This window comes from Mizuhopecten yessoensis, unplaced genomic scaffold (assembly GCF_002113885.1).
Source record: "Mizuhopecten yessoensis strain PY_sf001 unplaced genomic scaffold, ASM211388v2 scaffold4387, whole genome shotgun sequence".
Classification (NCBI taxonomy): Eukaryota; Metazoa; Mollusca; class Bivalvia; order Pectinida; family Pectinidae; genus Mizuhopecten; species Mizuhopecten yessoensis.
The window spans coordinates 69,751-91,096 of NW_018405521.1; the positions used below are offsets into that span (position 1 = coordinate 69,751).

General features: G+C 35.4%; 2 protein-coding genes and 1 long non-coding RNA gene across 3 annotated transcripts in view; 1 reads left to right on the forward strand and 2 right to left on the reverse strand.

Annotated features, from left to right (window-relative positions):
• Positions 1 to 18,554, reverse strand: part of LOC110448928 (phosphonopyruvate decarboxylase-like) — a 44,082-nt gene extending 25,528 nt beyond the window's left edge. The window contains exons 1-3 of the mRNA XM_021495442.1: positions 18,477 to 18,554; positions 15,317 to 15,436; positions 14,440 to 14,454 (exon numbers count right to left, since the gene is read on the reverse strand). Of these exons, the coding sequence (XP_021351117.1) occupies positions 14,440 to 14,454; positions 15,317 to 15,436; positions 18,477 to 18,515 (174 nt within the window). The 5' untranslated portion in view covers positions 18,516 to 18,554. The remainder of the gene's footprint in view (positions 1 to 14,439; positions 14,455 to 15,316; positions 15,437 to 18,476) is intronic.
• Positions 1,456 to 3,800, forward strand: LOC110448929. Its single transcript, XR_002462797.1, has 4 exons — positions 1,456 to 2,205; positions 2,637 to 2,821; positions 3,108 to 3,230; positions 3,705 to 3,800. It is a non-coding gene; the product is annotated as an uncharacterized LOC110448929 (long non-coding RNA).
• LOC110448927 lies at positions 3,808 to 9,002 on the reverse strand. Its single transcript, XM_021495440.1, has 2 exons — positions 7,840 to 9,002; positions 3,808 to 7,808 (listed from the first exon to the last, which is right to left on the reverse strand). Exon 2 carries the CDS (start codon positions 6,772 to 6,774, stop codon positions 5,176 to 5,178), a length of 1,599 nt encoding a protein of 532 aa, XP_021351115.1. The 5' UTR covers positions 6,775 to 7,808; positions 7,840 to 9,002; the 3' UTR covers positions 3,808 to 5,175.
• Positions 18,555 to 21,346: the final 2,792 nt, after the last annotated feature.

The following is a 21,346-nucleotide window of genomic DNA, read 5'->3' on the forward strand; positions in this document are numbered from 1 at the left end:
TATTGCTAACTTGGTAGAATTTTGTTTCAATGGGTTTAACGGGAGTGAAGAGTTAAGAGTTTGACACCACTTGCATGAGACAACATCTTGTAGAAAGTATTTCCAATGGAATCTTTACCAAATTTCCTAGGCATAGGCAAAAGAAGACTTCTTTATCATTTGATATTTTTATTGATTGCGAAGCAGATGGGTGTCACATTTCAAATGTATTTGGTGATATGGTTTCTTGTGATGCTGGCTGTGACAGATGGTTTCATAATAGATGTGTAAGTGATCTGTCAGATTTACATTTTTCTAGGGATAGTTTTATTATGAAGTGTGGTAAGCGTTCATAAAACAGCAATAAAAGTCAGAAGTATATAGATCAGGTTAAAATAATGCAGTTTAGTTAGTTAGGTTAGCCAGCATTGTACAGCTAATTTTTAATTTAATAAATACATTTATAATTTTTCTATTCAACTTGATACTTTTTGTATTTTTTTGTATTTTGTATTTTGTATGAAAAAGAACACAATCATTTCAATCATAAAATCATTTCTTTAAGTTATTATAAAGATACCCATTTTTTCTAATGATAACCAATCATAATGATGATCATGAATTCTTATTTTGTGAACTATTATTTATCTTATATATATATATAGTTTTGAAAAAATATGGGCTCTTATGTAGAACTGCGTCTGCGTCGCAAAGCCTGCATGGTAACATTCTAATAGAATGGCTAAGAGTTCTACTTGATAACGACAGCTTGACAGAGTTATGTCCCCTTAGTACGGGTACAGGAGTAAACAAAACACCCGCCATCACAACAAAGTCAGAATATCATGTGAAATATGTTGTTTATTTCAACGAAACTTACATAATTATAAACAGTATGGTATTTTCTTCTATATATCAGAAAATAACATGTTAATTTTCGCTAAATTTCTAATTATATGTGAAAAAACGTGATTTTCACGGTTGACTGCATAGTACAAGTTTTACCTCTTGAAATACACATTATCGCCGATTTCTAAATTATTGGATAATAAATAAACATTATTTTAACTGTCACATTTAGAAAATAATGTTTGAAATTATTCTATATTTTTATAAAAAATATAAACGATCGCGTTAATGAGATATTAAAATATCTTTATATTCCCGTACGGGGTTTCAGTCCGGGTCCGGGAACGGGGTACAAGATTTACCTACCACCCTTTCAAACGCGCATCAGCTTGAGATTAGGTCCTGTTTACAAAATGGCGACTGGAAGTAGCAAGGCGGATAAGATTGGAATTTAAATTGCGTATATTTCGGCAAGTAAACATTGTTCACAAAGCCCATGTGGTCTGTTCATCTAATTAAGTCAAGATGTACTCAGAACAGTCGTTGTTTAGTCGCTAGGGTCATTCACAAAATAATTAGTATTATTATATAAACTTATTGTAATAGACGAATCAAAACTTCGCTAAATGACGAAGTAACCGGCCCCACGAAAAAAATTCCGGTTAAAAATCGTAGCCTCATCCTGGGCGCGATGTAAACATTCCGATGTCAGTATTGTTGTCGTATTTCCTGGCTGTTTGTTTATGTTTTATAGAACATTTTTATATGAATCTTATAATTTTATACTCATCTATGTATTTACCATGGATCCAGGCGACCAATCTTTATCTTTAGATGAAGTTAAAACATGGAAAATTGAAGCTTTGAAGCAATTCTTGTCCGACCGTCGACTTGCTACGAAGGGGACAAAAGATGAGTTAAGTGCACTATGTAACGCCGTGCAGAAAATGAACATCGGCAAAGGTTTAAAATCTTGTGAACTGTCAGAGCAAACTAAGAGAGATTATAGTAAACTTTTGAACATAGGTGATATTACTATTATTAAAGATCCATTGCTTATATCAGATGGCTGGCTCGATGAAAAGAGTGGTATTTCTATGTGGCCCCAGTATTTTGCCCAGATATCGTGATTTTTTTTATGTCAGCAGCTGATCCAGCTTCAACACAAAAATATTTGAACGAATATTAATTGGGAAAAGCCTACCAGTATTTCTCGTCAAACTGGCTCAAAGAAGTGTTCTTCACAGCTGTTGGAAATGGCTTATGTGTGTTGCGTTCGAAGTGTACTCCATCACATAATGCTGAGCACAATGTGTGGGTGTGCGCAGATGAAGAAAAAGGAGAGGTCAAAGGAGCATACTGTTTGTGCACAGCTGGGTAAGTTAAACGTCTGTAGTCATCAACGTAAGCTTGATTTGCATTGTATAAATAGATTTATCTGAGATTAATCTGTAAATGTACAGACGATGGTATAGATAACAAATTCATGCAAATGTACATGATTTTATGGTATCATTTTATCATATATATACATTTTTGGCGAAAAGAGAAACAAACACAGTTTCCATGTGATACAGTATCTGACATGCAGGTGCATGCTTATGCCAGGTACCATGTATACCAATTAACTTTATTTAAATTCAAATAAAAATATATAACTTCATAAAATCTAAACAACCATTAAACAGTATTTACAATGAGACAGATTTCACACTTCAACATAAAATTTCATTTACATGTAGTGTATGGTACATGTATGTAGAATTCACAATGCAAATACCCCTACTTTCTCTTCTATATATATATAGACTAGGACAGACATGCAACCATATAGCTGGTGTGCTATTCCGAGTGGAAGCTGCCAATAAGCTTGGTATAACAGCATGTACTTCAGTGCCATGCAGTTGGACTATACCCAATGCTTCAAAGTCTGTTCCCAAGCCAAAGAGAGTTCAAGACATGCTGATAAAGAAAACCAAGCACGGACAGATAGGTAAGAAATTATTAAATGATATAAAGACAAATAAAAGCATAGAATATATACATAACATGAACATAATTGGGTAAATTGTCCCCCCCCCCCACACACAAAAAAAAATCCCAATGAGGAATAGATATTATGTATCCGATATCAAAGAAATATATGCTTAAACATTGCTTAGAAAATAACATTTTGTCTAACCTCAAAAGGTATTTGGATATTGGTCTATATATGGAATAAAGTAGTGATTGTACTACCTAGTACATGTACAATACTTCTATACAATGTTGTGTTGTAGGAAAGGCCAGGCCATTGGTATCCAACCCCAAGGCCAAGTATACACCAATTGCTATAGGGAACCATACTGAAAGACTCGCATCTGTTCTTAGAGAAGTCGTTCCAAATGCATGCCTCTTTAAAGGTACTTGTTGATTGCCTGACCAAAACCAAAGTCACATTCAATCGTTTGAGCTCAATATCTGATATAAATTCTCCTTATAACTTTGAATGAATCATTACTTGAGCCAATTCTTTAAAAAGAAAGGCACATTAGAGACTTGTATTAATATATTTTAAAGGTATATGTAATAATTATAAGGGAAGCTATTATTATTACTTTAGTTCATCATGTTTCAAAATTGATCTTATTTGTTAATATTATAGAAATAATGGAGTAAAATACAGTATCACAGGTACTTTCTTAAGAAATACTTTGTAATGTTCATCAAATCCAAATTAAAATGAAGTATTTAAAATTTAATTTTGAATGTTGAATTATACATCAGATTTTTTTTAAATATAATACAATTGTTAAAGCAAATTAGAATATTGTTTTCAATTCGATCATGTATACTTATACGTGTACATTGAAAAACATCATTTGGTTTTATTCCAGGCCTAGATTTTCCAAGTGCATCTGCTGATGAGACGTGTGTACCTACAGCACTGTTTGACATCAACCGATACACAATGAATTATATTGTTGAAGAGTACAACCGATACACAATGAATTATATTGTTGAAGAGTACAAGAGTTGCAATAACCTGGCGATGGACTTAGATGTTGAGAAGTTTCTTGACAGCCTACCAAAACCATCACAAGAGGAAATTCAGAGTATCCAGGAACAAACAAAGGATCAATCAGGTAGTCCTGAGTGGACAGCTTTAAGGAAAGGCCGCATCACAGCATCATGTTTTTATCCTGTCTACACAAGGACAGATGGGCTATACTAGTACTACAGATTGTTTAAAAAATGTAAAGTCTTTGAAATATGGTCTAGATACAGAACCAAAAGCAAAACAAATCTTTTCAAAATTATACAAATACCAACACCAGGATGTAAAAATATCAGAGTGCGGCTTGTTCATTGATAAAAAAAATCCTTTTTAGCAGCTTCACCTGATTTGTTAGTCGCATGTTCATGCTGTGGTGATGGTTTAGCTGAAATAAAATGCCCACTTGTTGTAAAATGTGACAAATGTTTAGATTTTTGCAAATGCTCCGTACCAAGCTACCTGAAAACTGGAGAAAACTCACATTTGTCATTAAATACATATTCTATGTATAATGCCCAAGTGCAGGAACAGTTAGCAATAACTGGTAGAGCTTGGTATGCTGACTTCTATAGTGTTATATTGAAGAATCTTGTTGATTTTTTCAAATTGTATGTTGTACCAGAATTGTTTACCCAGTCACTAGAAAGAAAGAAGACAACCCTAGCTGTTATGTGCATGCCAATCCCAATGGATGTAGATACAGTGTCTCCACAATTTTCATGTTTCTGTCCTGTATGTAAAGGTGTCATAAAAGAAGGTGAGAATGTCCAAAATCTGAAGGACAGGAGTGTTATGTGTGAGGGTTGTCAGAGTTGGTATCATTTTAAATGTGCTAAACAAACACAAGCATCACTGGCAAAGGTGAAGATGTGGTATTGTACAGCATGCATGTAAATGCTACATCCATACATATACAATGCATGTTGAATTGATTGATATAAACATATATGCACAGTGCTTCACTTCTATCTTTCATTTTTTGAGAAAGTAATTGTACTAAATCAATATATGATATCAATCTAATACCAATGTTATCTTTCTCAACTTGTTATAACATAATTGTGACAATTAGTCATGACACCTGTAAAATATTACCAAACATAAGTGAACAATATTTACATTTAGTTACTTGAATTTGAATGGATGATACAAAGACATATATGTATTATGTATATTGTCCATACAGTATTTGTATATAGCCAAATCTGTCTATAAATATTAATTGATTAAAGTGTGTAAATGCAGAGCTGCACATTTCTCCAGGTAGAATATAATGAGATTAAACTGTCTGTGAGAGATTTCTTATTTTACTATTTGTACCTAGGAAGAGGTGGATACAAATTACATATACCAGCAGCAATGAGGCAGATGTCATCTAAGTGGTGGACAAGCGTAAGTGGCAATTCATACTTGAGAATACGAAAACTTTTAAGTCTTCGTATTGCCTGCTCCACATAGATTCTTCTGTTAGCAATTTGCTTTGTAGTTTGCACGTCAGATGTGGTCATCTGGGACACACCTCTTCTACCTGGAGGAACGAGTAGCTCTACATTAAAAAGGGCAAGATCCTCTCTTATTGGGAATCCCCTATCTGCCATGACTACATCATAAGGTTGAATAATTTCAAGAAATCCTGAGTTCAATGTTACATGTTTGTCACTTGCTCGGCCACCCCATGATTTTGAAATAAAATTGATCATTCCTGCAGGTGTGATACTCAGCAAAATTTTTGCTGTATGATGGTGTTTATAGTCACTCCAGGTGACACTCTGAAGCTCAAAGCTTGAAGGTTTTTCCAGGAACACTTCAGTGCAGTCAATTATATGTCGAACTCTCTTATATTTTGGATTTTTGAAAGATGGGGGTAGGTTAGCCTGTACAATATCTGGTTTTGGGTTGATAACTAAACTTCCAAGAACTTGGGATAGCACACGGATCCAGGTTGTAATAACATGAGAAACATGGGTTGTTGAGACACCAAATCTGTCAGCCAAGTCCACATTTAATAGACCAAGTCTGATTTTCATCAAGGTCATGACAATTTCCTCTTTGGTGGTAAGAATTCGGCGCTTGTATTTCTTGGCCTGTTTACGAAGGGGGTTACAAACACGACTTGGTCCCTTCCAATACTGTATGTTTTTGACATATGTGGTGATGTATGTAAAAATAGCCAAAAATGCAGCAATAGTTGGGAAGCCAGTATAAAATTTTGTCTGCTTGTTTGATCTTAGAATTTTGTCCACACTGAAAGGTTTTTTACACTTTTGATAGAGGACCTCTTTTAATTTCAAATTTTCTGATTCTAATGTCCTGTTTTTTTGTTGGAGTTTACAAATATGAGCAGACTTGTCTGTGCATCCTTGACATTTTTCAATACATGTATAATCATGATCAGACAGGAAATCATTAGCAACCTTTAGATTATCTAAATTCTCGGGTTCTGCTCCAGCTGCTGGAGCATATTGCTCAGCTAATCCTGTTGTAGCACTTGATAAAATGTCAACCGATTTTAATTTCTTTTTAGGTGTACATGTTGGTTCAAAACTAAAAGGGCTTTCCTTTGGTGGAATTCGAGCTTTTATCTCGCTGACTTGTTGATAGCCAAGTTTCAGAGACGGATAAGGATTCTTAGTTGTTGGTTCACCATCAATAAAATGTTCGGAACATATCCTGGAATCCTCCTTTGGTTGCCAAATTTTACTTCCACATTTCCTTTGAACAACTCTAGCCCATATTAATCTGCTAGAAAGATCTTTCTTGGCTGTAGGGAATGGAAATAGTTTGAAAGGTTGCTGACAAATACAACATTTCTTTTTACATTGGTGCTCCACACAAAATTCCTTATTCCATTGTTTCAGTTTGTAACCATTGTTTTTACATGCAGAAATTGCACAAACTCTGTAAGACATGTCTCATTTTTCAAATATGAATTAACTCAAATTAAAATCAACAATCAACTTGCAGGGGATTCATACCCATCTTGAAGAATTCTGTAAAAGATGTCTCTTAATGTATTCTTATGCCATCCACAGTTGACCATACAGTTATTGATATATATATATATATGTACACGGCTTCAATTATGCAAAAAAACAGTTTTTTATATGTTTTCATTGTTAAATATTTATAAGTGGTCATGACTGAACCGTATCAGAGATAAAACTCTTAATAGTACTGTGTAGTACTGAATGTTTTTGACATTGAATTTAGTTGGCAATTGCAGCGAATGGCTGTTAAATACCATGCCATTTTGAATTTAAATTTAAATTGATACTCAATGCATTGACCTGATTATACATATATATTATATATATACAAGTAATATATATTTGGCTTTTGATTTTATGATTAGGCAGTTGAAAATATTTGTGTTTCCTAAGCAACACCAATCTCAACTTACCAAAAAAAATAATCATAGGAAACACTAATTTTTCCAACTCAAACTTGTATGAAATCAAAAGTTGAAAATGAAATGTTTCATTAAAAGTCTTAAATAGCACATAGTACCAAATGCAATATTACACAGGCATGTGCTTATTAATAGTTTGTTCAAAAAATATGTGAAAGTAGGACTCCATAAATAATTTAAAACACTATCACACGTAAAATTATCCCAGGAATTGTGAGCTGTATGATACATGTTGAGTTTTTTTATTTATTTGTTTTTTATCAGAGTGATAAATTAATGAGTTTGTTTAGACTATTCCTACAAAAACCCAGGCCTTTAATAATGAATGCCTGAAATTAAACCTGTTTGGCCTATTTTACATAATACCTGTACTGTATATATATATATATAATTATTACAAGAACTTGAAGAAGCAAATTGTCATTGTGCACGTGGTAGTTTAAGATTTAAAAGTATGTTATATTGTGTGGCCGGGTTCAATTGTACCACGGAATTAGATTATCTACGTCCGTGATTGTACATGGCAACACCAATCTCAACACCAATCTCCAATCTCAACCCCAACCTCAACTTATTATGTACAATTGAGCCCTGCCACACATATGAATACAGTATGCATGGCATATTAGTATGATGAAGAAAAATATACTGCCATAAAATCTGTATTGTATATTTATTTGCATTATGTTATACTGAACATTTGCTTATCATGGTTACATATGATTTCCAAGAAGGGACTTGACCCTGTTGGAGATTGTGAATAAATTTAAGATTTGTCAACTTCAGTTATTTGTTGAGTTTATGTATCAAATACGTCAAATTTACATGTCTATAATACACACTGATATGGGTCACAGCAAATATACTGGTTTAGAATGGGTTGCTCACATATGTGTTGTTACCCATGTCACTGTCAGTACAGTCAGTTGGCATTAATAGGCCTAACGTTATGTGTATTTTAGATATTTGTAATGAACCCCTGTCACTGTGATTCACGTACGTACCGTTTCTAGAATCTGTCTTTAGTTTATCAGCGTTTTCAAACACATTCCAAGATACTGACATATCAGCTGTCACACGGTAACGCTGGTATAGTCGTCCTTTTTGTGTTGTTTTCCTGTATTAAAATTGTGCGTGTTGGTATTTTTGTTTAACCAAATTTTCCCGGTTTTTAACCGGGTTTTTTTCGGGGCCGCTTACGTTTTGCAAAAATTCAAGATGGCGACGGCGAAGTGTTGATTCGTCTATTATATGCGAATAGAATAGAATACATACTGACACATCTATAACATGGCTTCAGGTCAGGACACTCCTGTGAATCCCAGCTACTAATTACCACCTTTGACATCACCAGCATGTACGACAGGAAGCTACAAGTGGACACTGCCATCCTAGTTTTCAGTAAGGCCTTCGACAAGGTTCCCCATTCAAAACTCCTGTACAAACTAGAGAATTTCGGTGTGAACCCCGACATACTACAATGGATCAAGGCCTACCTGACATCACAGACCTAACGAGTACTTGTAGACGGCAGCCATTCAACACGAGTGAAGGTAGATTCAGGGGTCCCCCAGGGGACGGTCCTGGGACCTATACTCTTCCTCTGCCACATCAATGACTTGCCCGACTGCGTAACATCTACTGTACGTCTATTCGCTGATGATTGTCTGCTATACCGTCCAATTCGATGCCTCCAAGACCACCTGGACTTCCGAAAAGACCTCAAGTCCTTGGAAGAATGGGCAACGGAATGGGGTATGTTTTTCAACGGGTCGAAATGTTATATCCTGAGAACATCAAGATCCAAGTCGCCTAGTACCTACAACTACCAACTGTCGGGCCAATTACTCAAAGAAGTAGAAGAAAATCCATACATGGGGGTGACCATTCACAACTCCATGAAGTGGGACTCTCATATCCGTATCACAACCAACAAGGCAAATTCCACTCTAGGATTCCTAAGACGAAACCTACGAAAGTGCCCAGCGTCACTGAAACTGACAGCATACAAATTGTTGGTGAGATCCGTCCTGGAATACAGCTGTACGATATGGGACCCTTACCAACAAAACAACATCCACTCGCTGGAAAAGGTACAACGCCGCGCTGCCCGATTTATAACATCAAACTATAGAAGGGACAGCAGTGTAACAGAAATAATGGGCACTCTAAAACTAGCACCACTAAAGGATCGCAGGAGAGACCATCGGCTTGCCCTCTTTTATAAGATCGTGAAGGGGCTAGTTGCCATACCTGTAGATCACATATTGACTCCATCAAACACCCGTACCAGATCAAAAAATAGTGAAAATTACCGACATTTCCAGTGTAATACGGACATATTAAAAAATTCTTTTTTCCTCGAACAACAACAGAGTGGAATAACCTACCAGAAGACCTCGTCAAAATGCAAGAACTTAAAAGCTTTGATCAAGACAGCACTACAAACTGAAACAATATAAACTAAAAGCGCACTCCTCCAACCCTGGAATTTATACTCAAATTTGAGGTCTTCCAGTAATATACAGATACAGATACAGATAATAGCTTTGGCTGGGTATCTCCGTTTTTCTCTGTCATGTGTTGTGCTGTCATTTTCTTATGACCGGTCTGTGGTGCTAGGTGGGTGTTTGGTGCTTCTGTACTGTACGGGGAAAGCCTTGCTAGCTGCCCGCTGTGTTTATACCATCATGTAGTGTTTGTTTACAACTTTCCCGTACATGTCCCAGTAGTAGCCGGGTAGGGGCTGAATAGCTTGTGTCGTCTGTTTATGTATGTTTATATGCTCTTTCTAATAAATGTATTAAATGTTATCCACTATGTGAGTTGTTTGTGACTGAAACCCTGGAACCCCAGGCTCAATGACTTGCTCCTGCTACATAAGTACATGCTTGAGGGATATAGCAGTTTCTGATTCTCGAGTCCAGGTCTATTTCAAAAGGCAAACAAAGCCTGACCAATTCAAAAGGGGAACTAGAAACTTGCTATATCCTGAAATATCATACTTCGAGGTGTTTTATATAACTGATACAGAATGCACATACCTTTTTGTAATAGTAATAATCTGTCGAGAAAGTTAGCCTGTAGGGACGTTTTAGTTTTTTAGACTAACACACAGTTGATAGCCTGGACTAATTCCCTTGACAGTCAGTGAGACCATGCAAGGCATGATATACTTAATTTAACTTATTAATTCATGAGTTAATTTGAGGTACGTAGTATATTAATATAAATTATACCAAGCGTGATTGTGATAGCATTGAATATAGATCATAAAGGGACTGCATGATTGTTACAGTCTGTGTAGTATGAATATAGATAACACCGTTTCAACTCACAGTACTAATAGTAATACCTACATATGATGTTGACGAGAAATGCTGCTGGAAATTGTTTTTCGGAGCAAGAATATTAAATGAGAATCATTTATTAAAATATTAAGATATTAAATCTTCATACTCAACAAATGTATATATTGCTTTAGGATGGGGATCTCAAAAGTTTCTATGTTATGGCCTTGGGACTTAGTCCCTACAGATGGGGGCAGACCCCAAGGCCAATTCTGGTAGCATGATTGTGTTTCTCTCTTAATGTCCAGAAATTATATCATCTGATTAAGGGGTGGGGATCTCAACCATTTCAATGTAATGACCCAAAGTATAAGCTACCAGGGAAGGGACAGACCCAGTGGGCGATCCTGGTAGCATATCTGTATTAGATTTTCACATCCAGCAATTGCATATATGGTTATGCATGGTTGCCAACTCTCACGGCGTGAGACAAAATCTCACGCATTCGTCATGCTGAGACAACTTTACTCACGCATAATCATGTCTCACGCCACGTGAGCCATAAATCTCACGCATTCAAAAATATTCTCCCTCTATCCCACGCGAAGGCATAAATCGGCAATTTTTAGCTTGGGTCGTACAAAGGGGAATAACTCTTATTGCAACATTGTGCTTTGGAAGTGAGCTGACGCGAGGTGTCGCTTTACATCAAGTGGAAACGAATGTAAATATATCGTAAGGTGAGTTGTTTTCACAATCGTCTGCTGGATAACCGAACTACTCGGTAGTGAAGCGGAAATAAAACCTATCAATCAATCAATCAAGTTGTTTTCACTCGTAAACTTAATATTGAACGTATCTATCGCACAGAAAAAGAAAGTTTTACTATTAATATCGTTGTGGTTTAGGAAAGATTGTTTTTAGGTCGGGCCTTCACAAATATTAAGAGAAAACGATTCTTGAATCACGAACAGACAGTCGCTAATGGCTGATGGAAAGTTTTTTTTTGCAGTAAAGTGGCGTATATGATTTAATACACCAGAGACTTGTAGTAATAAACAATTTTAATCTGATGCGATGAAAAAATAACGAGTTTCGGGAAGTGCTTTGGCGTGTTGGATAGACATAGTACATAGGTAGTCAAATACATAATAATGCAACAAATCGGATTGCAAACGTGGTATAAATGCTAAGGTTCTTACTGTTATTTGTTGCTTAGGAGAGTAGCCAGAAGTAATTGTAAAATATTTTTCCACTGTCAAATTATCATATTTTTTTATGTTATGAACTTTTTCATGTTACTATGGAAAAGTTCTTACTTTTAATATGAACTGTTATTTTTTCAACAGGTCATGGAAATACAGAAAAAAAGACTGGTACCTGTTCTAGCCAAGGATGGAATCATTACAAGAAAGGCCTTTTATTATATAATGTGTTGCATTTCTGATGTCAGTTTTTTGTGTGATAGATAAAAATCTTTTATATATCTGCAAAAAATGTTTTGTTTTATTTTCCTACAAAGATCTTCAATTGAAAATATCAACGCAGATGTTATAGTAGTCAGAGAAAGCCAGGATTTGTTCGATACATTTGTAAATGTTATTCAAAACGGCGTTACACAGCGACGCCGTCAAAAGTCTAACACATTGTAAAACCCAGTGGAGGGAGATCTCCCACACTGGACTCCTAAGAGGTTGCATTGGCAACCCTGTTATGGGGTTGGGTTCTCATTGATTGCATTGCTATTTTACCGCGGGACTAAATCACCAAGGGGGCAGTCTCCAGGACCAATATTGGTGACCATGTGTGCTTGTCTCTTGTCACCAACCACATCGTACATGTTATGACCCAGGGGCCAAACCAAAGGCCAGTCTTGGCAGCATATATCTTAACATCCATGCACAGCAATTTTATATGGTTATGGGGCAGATTTCTGCTGTTTCCAAGGTGTGACTATAGGGCAGTAAGTGTTTAGGGATGTGACTAGAACCAAGGGTCGAACCTTATGGTCCGATATCATGATTCTATTTATCTAAAACAAAACACTGGTATCCCACACAGTCATAGAATAAAATTGGTATACACAGTAACACAATAGTCTTATAACCAAGCATGTGAATATACAGTAGTCAACACAATAGTCTTATAACCAAGCATGTGAAAACACAGTAGTCAACACAATAGTCTTATAACCAAGCTTGTGAATATACAGTAGTCAACACAATAGTCTTATAACCAAGCATGTCAATACACAGTAGTCAACACAATAGTCTTATAACCAAGGATTTGTATACACAGTAGTCAACACAATAGTCTGATAACCAAGGATTTGTTTACACAGTAGTCAACACAATAGTCTTATAACCAAGGATTTGTTTACACAGTAGTCAACACAATAGTCTTATAACCAAGGATTTGTTTACACAGTAGTCAACACAATAGTCTGATAACCAAGGATTTGTATACACAGTAGTCAACACAATAGTCTGATACCAAGGATTATACACAGTAACACAATAGTCTTATAACCAAGCATGTGAATATACAGGAGTCAACACAATAGTCTTATAACCAAGCATGTGAATATACAGGAGTCAACACAATAGTCTTATAACCAAGCATGTGAAAACACAGTAGTCAACACAATAGTCTTATAACCAAGCTTGTGAATATACAGTAGTCAACACAATAGTCTTATAACCAAGCATGTGAATATACAGGAGTCAACACAATAGTCTTATAACCAAGCATGTGAATCCACAGTAGTCAACACAATAGTCTTATAACCAAGCATGTGAATCCACAGTAGTCAACACAATAGTCTTATAACCAAGCATGTGAATATACAGTAGTCCTCACAATAGTCTTATAACCAAGCATGTGAATATACAGTAGTCAACACAATAGTCTTATAACCAAGCATGTGAATATACAGTAGTCAACACANAACCAAGGATTTGTTTACACAGTAGTCAACACAATAGTCTGATAACCAAGGATTTGTTTACACAGTAGTCAACACAATAGTCTGATATTAAGCATGTGAATACACAGTAGTCAACACAATAGTCTGATACCAAGCATGTGAATACACAGTAGTCAACACAATAGTCTGATAACCAAGCATGTCAATACACAGTAGTCAACACAATAGTCTTATAACCAAGGATTTGTTTACACCGTACTCAACACAATAGTCTGATAACCAAGGATTTGTATACACAGTAGTCAACACAATAATACCAAGGATTTGTATACACAGTAGTCAACACAATAGTCTGATACCAAGGATTTGTATACACAGTAGTCAACACAATAGTCTGATACCAAGGATTTGTTTACACAGTAGTCAACACAATAGTCTGATAACCAAGCATGTCAATACACAGTAGTCAACACAATAGTCTGATAACCAAGCATGTCAATACACAGTAGTCAACACAATAGTCTTACAACCAAGCATATGAATACACAGTAGTCAACACAATAGTCTTACAACCAAGCATGTGAATACATAGTAGTCAACACGATAGTCTGATAACCAAGGATTTGTATACACAGTAGTCAACAAAATAGTCTTATAATCAAGGATTTGTTTACACAGTAGTCAACACAATAGTCTTATAACCAAGGATTTGTTTACACCGTACTCAACACAATAGTCTGATAACCAAGGATTTGTTTACACACTAGTCAACACAATAGTCTTATAACCAAGGATTTGTTTACACAGTAGTCAACACAATAGTCTGATACCAAGGATTTGTATACACAGTAGTCAACACAAGTCTTATAACCAAGGATTTGTATACACAGTAGTCCTATAATAAACACATACAGTTTTTTTCCTTAGTAGGTTGATGTTAATGATTTACCTGTTCTTGGGTTGACTGTATAAAGCATTCCATGGTTTCAATTGAATTTTCGCCAAATGGGTGGATATGAAATAGATATAAAACAAAACATCAATCATTTCTCAATGTAAAACAGAAAGTTATCAGGTATTTATATTACTTACATGAGTTACAGGGTATTTATATTACTTACATGAGTTACAGGGTATTTATATTACTTACATGAGTTACAGGGTATTTATATTACTTACATGAGTTACAGGGTATTTATATTACTTACATGAGTTACAGGATATTTATATTACTTACATGATTTACAGGATATTTATATTACTTACATGATTTACAGGATATTTATATTACTTCTATAAGTTATAGAATATTTTTACTACTTACATAAGTTACAGAATATACCCAAAAAAAACTAAAGAATATGAAAATATAGTTTCGGCTTAATTCATTATCTGCCCGAGGGCTAGTATTCTACATATATATGACAATGAAATTATACATCACTGAAGGAATTTACAAAAGACACAATTACTAAGAGGGTCTATTAAAATCCAGATATTATGATGACATATTTTGTGAATTGTGATATTTTGGTAGTTATTTGACAATGCACTCCAAAGGCCTTAACATATACCAAACGTTTAATGCCATTACGTTATAAATCAATGTTTTGTCAAATACTAGATAATCAATAATTTCTTTACCAAATGTTACAGACTGAAAGTCAGAAGTCATTTTCATGACAAACAGGTTTATAATTTTCACACTTTAAAAGGCAAAGGAATATAATTCAGATTCAGGTATCACTTTCCTCATCATGAAAACCTTCTTGAATTGAATACTAACGCCTGTTGTACAATCAGTCATATAACCGGATCAGTCTCACCTTGATGTTTTTCTGCCGAAGTCGAGAACTTGTAGAGCTGACACTTCGCTGGTAAAGGACACTAGGTGGCAGCACTGGAACTCGACATTTCCCAGTCTTCCCAAGCAGTCTTAACCCCAGCTATCAATAACAAAGTGTAAAAACCTTCATATTAACAAACAAGGAATACATTAAGTCAGATAACAGTAAACGTAATAAGGTATTTAAAAGTCCGAAAAAACAGGGGCTACAAGGTCATGATGAATTCAGACTCCCCGTATAAACTTATAATTAAATGCTGTTGGCAATCAATGTCCAATTCATTGAAACAAACAGTCAACTTGATGGCAACTTAACACTAGGGCTAAATATATTTACTTATGGATTGTTGTTGAAATAGTAGGCCAAGGTCATTTATAATAAATCTCATGGCCCCTCACCCCACCAAGGTACTGGTCAAATATCATGTCAGATGAGTCTTGAGATAACCTTGACCTTTGTGGTATGGGAAGTCATAAAAGGAAGTAGAGTATCTAATATCAATATTTTAAAAAAAAAACTTGTTTAAAACACTGCAAACTATAAAATTCAAAGTTAAAATACAACCCTCATAATGATGACCTTTGCCCCTACCAAACCTTGACCATATAAGGTAACTGACCTAACAATGTTACTTGATATGCTTTTCAGTCGTGATACACAATGTGACGCCTCAAATATTTCAATCGACAAACATCATAATTAAAATTTTAAGATTCTGTAAGCTTCAAATAAACATTGCTGGAATCCCAAAATTTTCAGCTGAAATATCAGTTTGTATGATGTTTGTGCAGTATTGTTTTAACCCAATGGCAAATTGAGTGATTTTGGGCCAAACCATACATTTATATATTATTGTATAATATCAGACTGCTGTGTTTTTAGTGATATTATTGTTGTTTCCATGCAAAGGTAGACTCTAGGACACGTTAAAATGAAAATAAAAATTGAGGTCCTGACCGGGGCAACCTGTCTCAAAACAATGATGCAAACTTAAACTTAAATAAAAACTTAAAAAAATGCAATTCATAGAGGATATCTAACAGTGTCTTCAGTAAAACCAATTTTATTTCACGAATGTGGCTAATATTTTGATATCTTTGTGCATGAGTGAAAGATATCAAAATATTAGCCACATGATTAAGCCACACTATCATAATTTTAATTATTTTGAGAAAGTCTCGTCATATAAACACCGATAACAATGCGTTGTTGATAAGCCCCTAATCTAAAATTGTGTAGAACAAGAGGCCCATGGGCCTTAACTGTCACATAGTCCTACAGTATTAATTTTTGTTGTTGAAATATGAAGTGGAGATAATGATGTCAATCATCCCTACCAAAATTTGAGTAAAAAAAGTTAGTATAATGTTAAGTTTGTCAGGACTATGAGATGATCATTCCTAGACCGAGCGTTGGTTAAATAGTTTTATTTCAAAATGGCAGCCGTGGCAGACGTGTTGGATTTTCGATCGTCCCGAAAGAAAAAAAACTTTGCTGCGAGTCAATTATTCCTACGAAGTTTCAGTTAAATCGACAGAGTAGAACTTGACATTAAGTTTGAAATAGTTATTTACCATATTGGATTTTTGAGCGACCTGTAAAAAACAATACTTTGTCAGGACCATTTGTCGATAATTCCTACCAAGTTTCAGTTAAATTGGCCCAGCAGAACTTGACTTTAATTTTGAAATATTTTTTCAAAATGGCTGCCGTGATGGCCATATTGGATTTCTGATTGACCCGATAAATAACTACACTTTGTCAGGACCATGGGTCGATCATTCCCACAACGTTTCAGTTCAATTGGCCCAGTAGAACTCGTCTTTAAGTTTTAAATAGTTTTTCAAAATGGCTGCCATGATGGCCATATCAGATTTCTGATCGACCCAATAAATAATAACACTTGGTCAGGGAGTTGTCAGTAACATTCCTGTGAAGTATCAATGAAATCCCTGTGACAGTATTTCAGCTTAAGTTGAAAATGTAAATTGTTAACGGACAACGGACGATGCATGGCAGACGACGCAGGACGCACGACGACGGACGCTCAGGTGACCTCAAAATGCAGAGTTGGTTTGTTCCACTTATCCTGATGATAAAATATCAACACCACCTATGTAAGTTATACTTTTGACCCTGGTTCTCTAATACTTTCTGCCAATCGCTTAGCCTATCTGGGGACTTTGAGCCGCTGACATTGTGTTTCATTCGATATGAGTTTTCTCGATCAAACAGCTAAAATTGCTGACCTGCATATAGCTCATTGAATTGCTTTCATGAAAATTTAAGATAACAGTGGAATTGAACATTGTCCCCTCATGAGAAGTAACAGATGATCAGTCTGGGCAGTAGAATGGGCTGATGTCCCAGACGGATTTCCTCGAGGCCTGCATATCGTTAAGCTAACCAGGCTTTGACCAGATGGGCCACTTGTACTTTTTCCCATGGTTGTTTGTAATCAGTGTCTTGAAATCAGCAAATATTTTGGAGAATGAATAATGTCCAATATTTCACTGGTAAAAATTTAATGAAATGTAGTACCAAATGGGCTGAACTATATGTCAGAAATGCACTTGTTTATCAATATAAAATTCTTCCTGTTTCTTCTGATGTCAAATGCACTCCAAATGATCAAAACGACATGGACATTTTTGCATAAGGCAGTATAAGATAAAGAAAGAGTGAAAATGTTTCCACTTTTTGGACTCGTCCATGTTATATACCCCGTTCTGCTAGCACTCATGCATGTACAAATAGTATAAATGTTGAGAGTATCCCTGCCTGGGACACAAACTTACTCCATGCTAAATTAGGCATGTGAAAAATAATTATTAAAAAACTTCTCATCTCTTGCTCTTACACGATTAAATTATTATAATGAACGAAAGGTTTAACGTAAAAAATAAGAACCCGATCTCTATGAGCCTTATATTCCTACGTACCCAGACCCGACACGACACTATCACCGGGTCACCACATGCACAACTGTCAGTGGTAGGCTACTGCGTGTAGTCGTACGAGGAAAACAAGGCGTGTCCAGCACACGAGAGAAACGACGCTCATGCCAACTTTCAATGCAAGTATAAGTGGTTACTACTTCAAAGGAGGGTAATATAGTCCAGCTGTAGTCGATAATTACCTTTCCTGTAGCTAACGAGCTCCTCATTGTAAACGCCATGTTGTTGTAGATATTAGGTGACAGTGCGCAACAACGTGAGAAATGTCAGCGGAGTAATATATGAGTAAGGCGGAGACCAAATCAGATACGTTATTTCAGAACGATAATGAAATTGATGGATCTTCCACTTGGGATGTACAATAGTATGTAAATAAAAGACGATCATAAAAATATATTTCTTGATTATCATGTCATATTTGTAGATAAAATTTATGTTAACACAATGATTATCTAATAGAATTAAGGGACTATATTTTCAAACAAATCGAAACTGGATAAATCTAAATATAGACTCACATGAGCACGTGTATGCTTAGGAACACATGGATAACGTATATGCAGCTGGATGGAGGGTCAGGTGGTGGCTGGCTAACAAGGAGTGGAGTTCAATGAAGTAGCTTCATCATATTTCATCCAAACGAATAATGAGATTTAGCAATCTCAAAAAATAAAATCATATGGACCCGATACTTAAATTGTTACAGCTGGTGTGTTAGAAAGATAAGATACATTTTATTTATTTAAAATCGGTGGGCATTATAAAAAGCTCTATATAGCGTTTGACCGACATACATGTTACATGATGTACATACAAAGACATTCACATTAAATTTAGACCTAGATACCAGATACAAGAGCATTTATTTAACGTCGCATACCATAAACATAGAAACATTACATAATGTAGCTCGGTAGAGCCAGTTCTGCGACAAATATATATAGGTATATATTCACTTAAGAAATCCGTCGCGGTACTCGCACCCGAAATTCAGGATTTACATCAGGACAATTTAGATGTGGCAAAACAGATATGTGAACTTCAAAAATCAGCCAATAGTTTTAAATCCTCGAGTAAAGATATATATATGAGAAGGTAACTGATTGCAGCATAATAGCGTAAAGATTTGACATCAATCAGTTGAACGGTACTGAAAGTCTAAAAGATAGGCTTAAACATGCTATGCAGACCACAAAGCAATGTGAGAACGACATTCATACGATGGAAAACACAATCAAATCATTACAAAAAGGTTCGGACAACACACAAAGACAAATTAGTGACATTAAACAACAACTGAAGAACAAAGGACATGGCACTGTACAAAAAAGTAATTCTATTCAGGAAACGTATCAGGTTGAGGTGAGAAACCGGTTTATTCCGTTATCGGAATCACTTCCACCAACAGTACAGACCTCCCCGTGTAATGTCTCGGAAAAGACCCATCAACCCCCCAACAACCCACCGAAAAATGAGGAATCCTCTCTGAAAACACATCTGGTAGAAAGTTACTCGTCAATTGTCAAAGACAAAAAGACAAAAGTTATCGACACAACGCCTACATCTGACGGAACGTCATCTATATCTGTACATTTTCCGTCGTCAGTGTGCGTGTCTTCCGCTCCGTCGTTGTCGTCTTCAATGCATCGAAAACAAGATTTCGTTGGATTCACCACCGTAGGGAAACACATGAGAACACGTAGATACTACGTTTATGGTATTGATAAGAAACTCTCATCAGAAAATGGTATGCGCAAGTACTTTGAGGAGAGAAATGTTACTGTCACGTTTTTACGTTACTTTGAGAGACGCTGGAAACGAACTGCATCGGCACAGGTAAACGTAGTTGATGACGAATATAATAACCTACAGGATCCTTCCTTCTGGCCAGAAGGCGTTTCTGTTTGTCAGTGGCTTCCAAAGAACGTCTTCATCCACGAACATGAACAAAGTGCGTGACAAACTTAATATAATGTGTTGGAACATTGAAGGTGTAATGGCCGGCACGCCATACCTTCTAAAATGCCTTGAAGAACATAATATTGATATATGTGGTCTGTCTGAACATTGGGTAAGAGAATATAACTTGTCCTTTTTTGATACTTTTTCTCATTGCGGCTACTCAAGTATAGTAAAACCTATGGCAAGCCAACTAACATTTATTCAAGGAGCAATGTCGATCCTGTATTTCATCGAATTATATAAGATATCTTATATAGCATATGAGATATCTTATATCTTATATAGTATATGAGATATCTTGTATAGTATATGAGATATCTTATATAGTATATGAGATATCTTATATAGTATATGATATATCTTATATAGTATATGAGATATCTTATATAGTATATGATATATCTTATATAGTATATGAGATATCTTATATAGTATATAAGATATCTTATATAGTATATGAGATATCTTGTATAGTATATGAGATATCTTATATAGTATATGAGGTATCTTATATAGTATATGAGATATCTTATAAAGTATATGAGATATCTTATAAAGTATATGAGATATCTTATATAGAAATTAAATGAGATGCTATATAAGATATCTTATATGATATATAAGATATCTTATATCGTATATAAGATATCTCATTTAATTTTCTATATAAGATATCTAATATAATATATAAGATATCTCATATAGCTATATAAGATATCTTATATAATTAAAGTCTCGTTACTAAATAAGATATCTTATATAGGAACGAGATTTTAACAAAATGTCGAAAATGAAGTCTCCCCGTCCGGAATATCTCGAGGATCTACGTAGGGACAGTAGGCTTGTTGTAACAACACGTGTTCCTGTCGCCGCCATTATGTCTGAGCCCACTTCAAGAGTGCGGGAAATGGCAGCCTCTGCTTTGGCCGCTATAAGAGAGACAAGGCGAGCTAGGCCTAGGGAAAATACAGCATCCGTACCATCCCTCTCCGCCATTGCGCCCAATGCAATCCTGAATGTGCTCCGAATGATTCTCGAGGGAGAAATTAGTTTCTGGTTTTTAATGCCACGAAATCTCATTCTATATCAG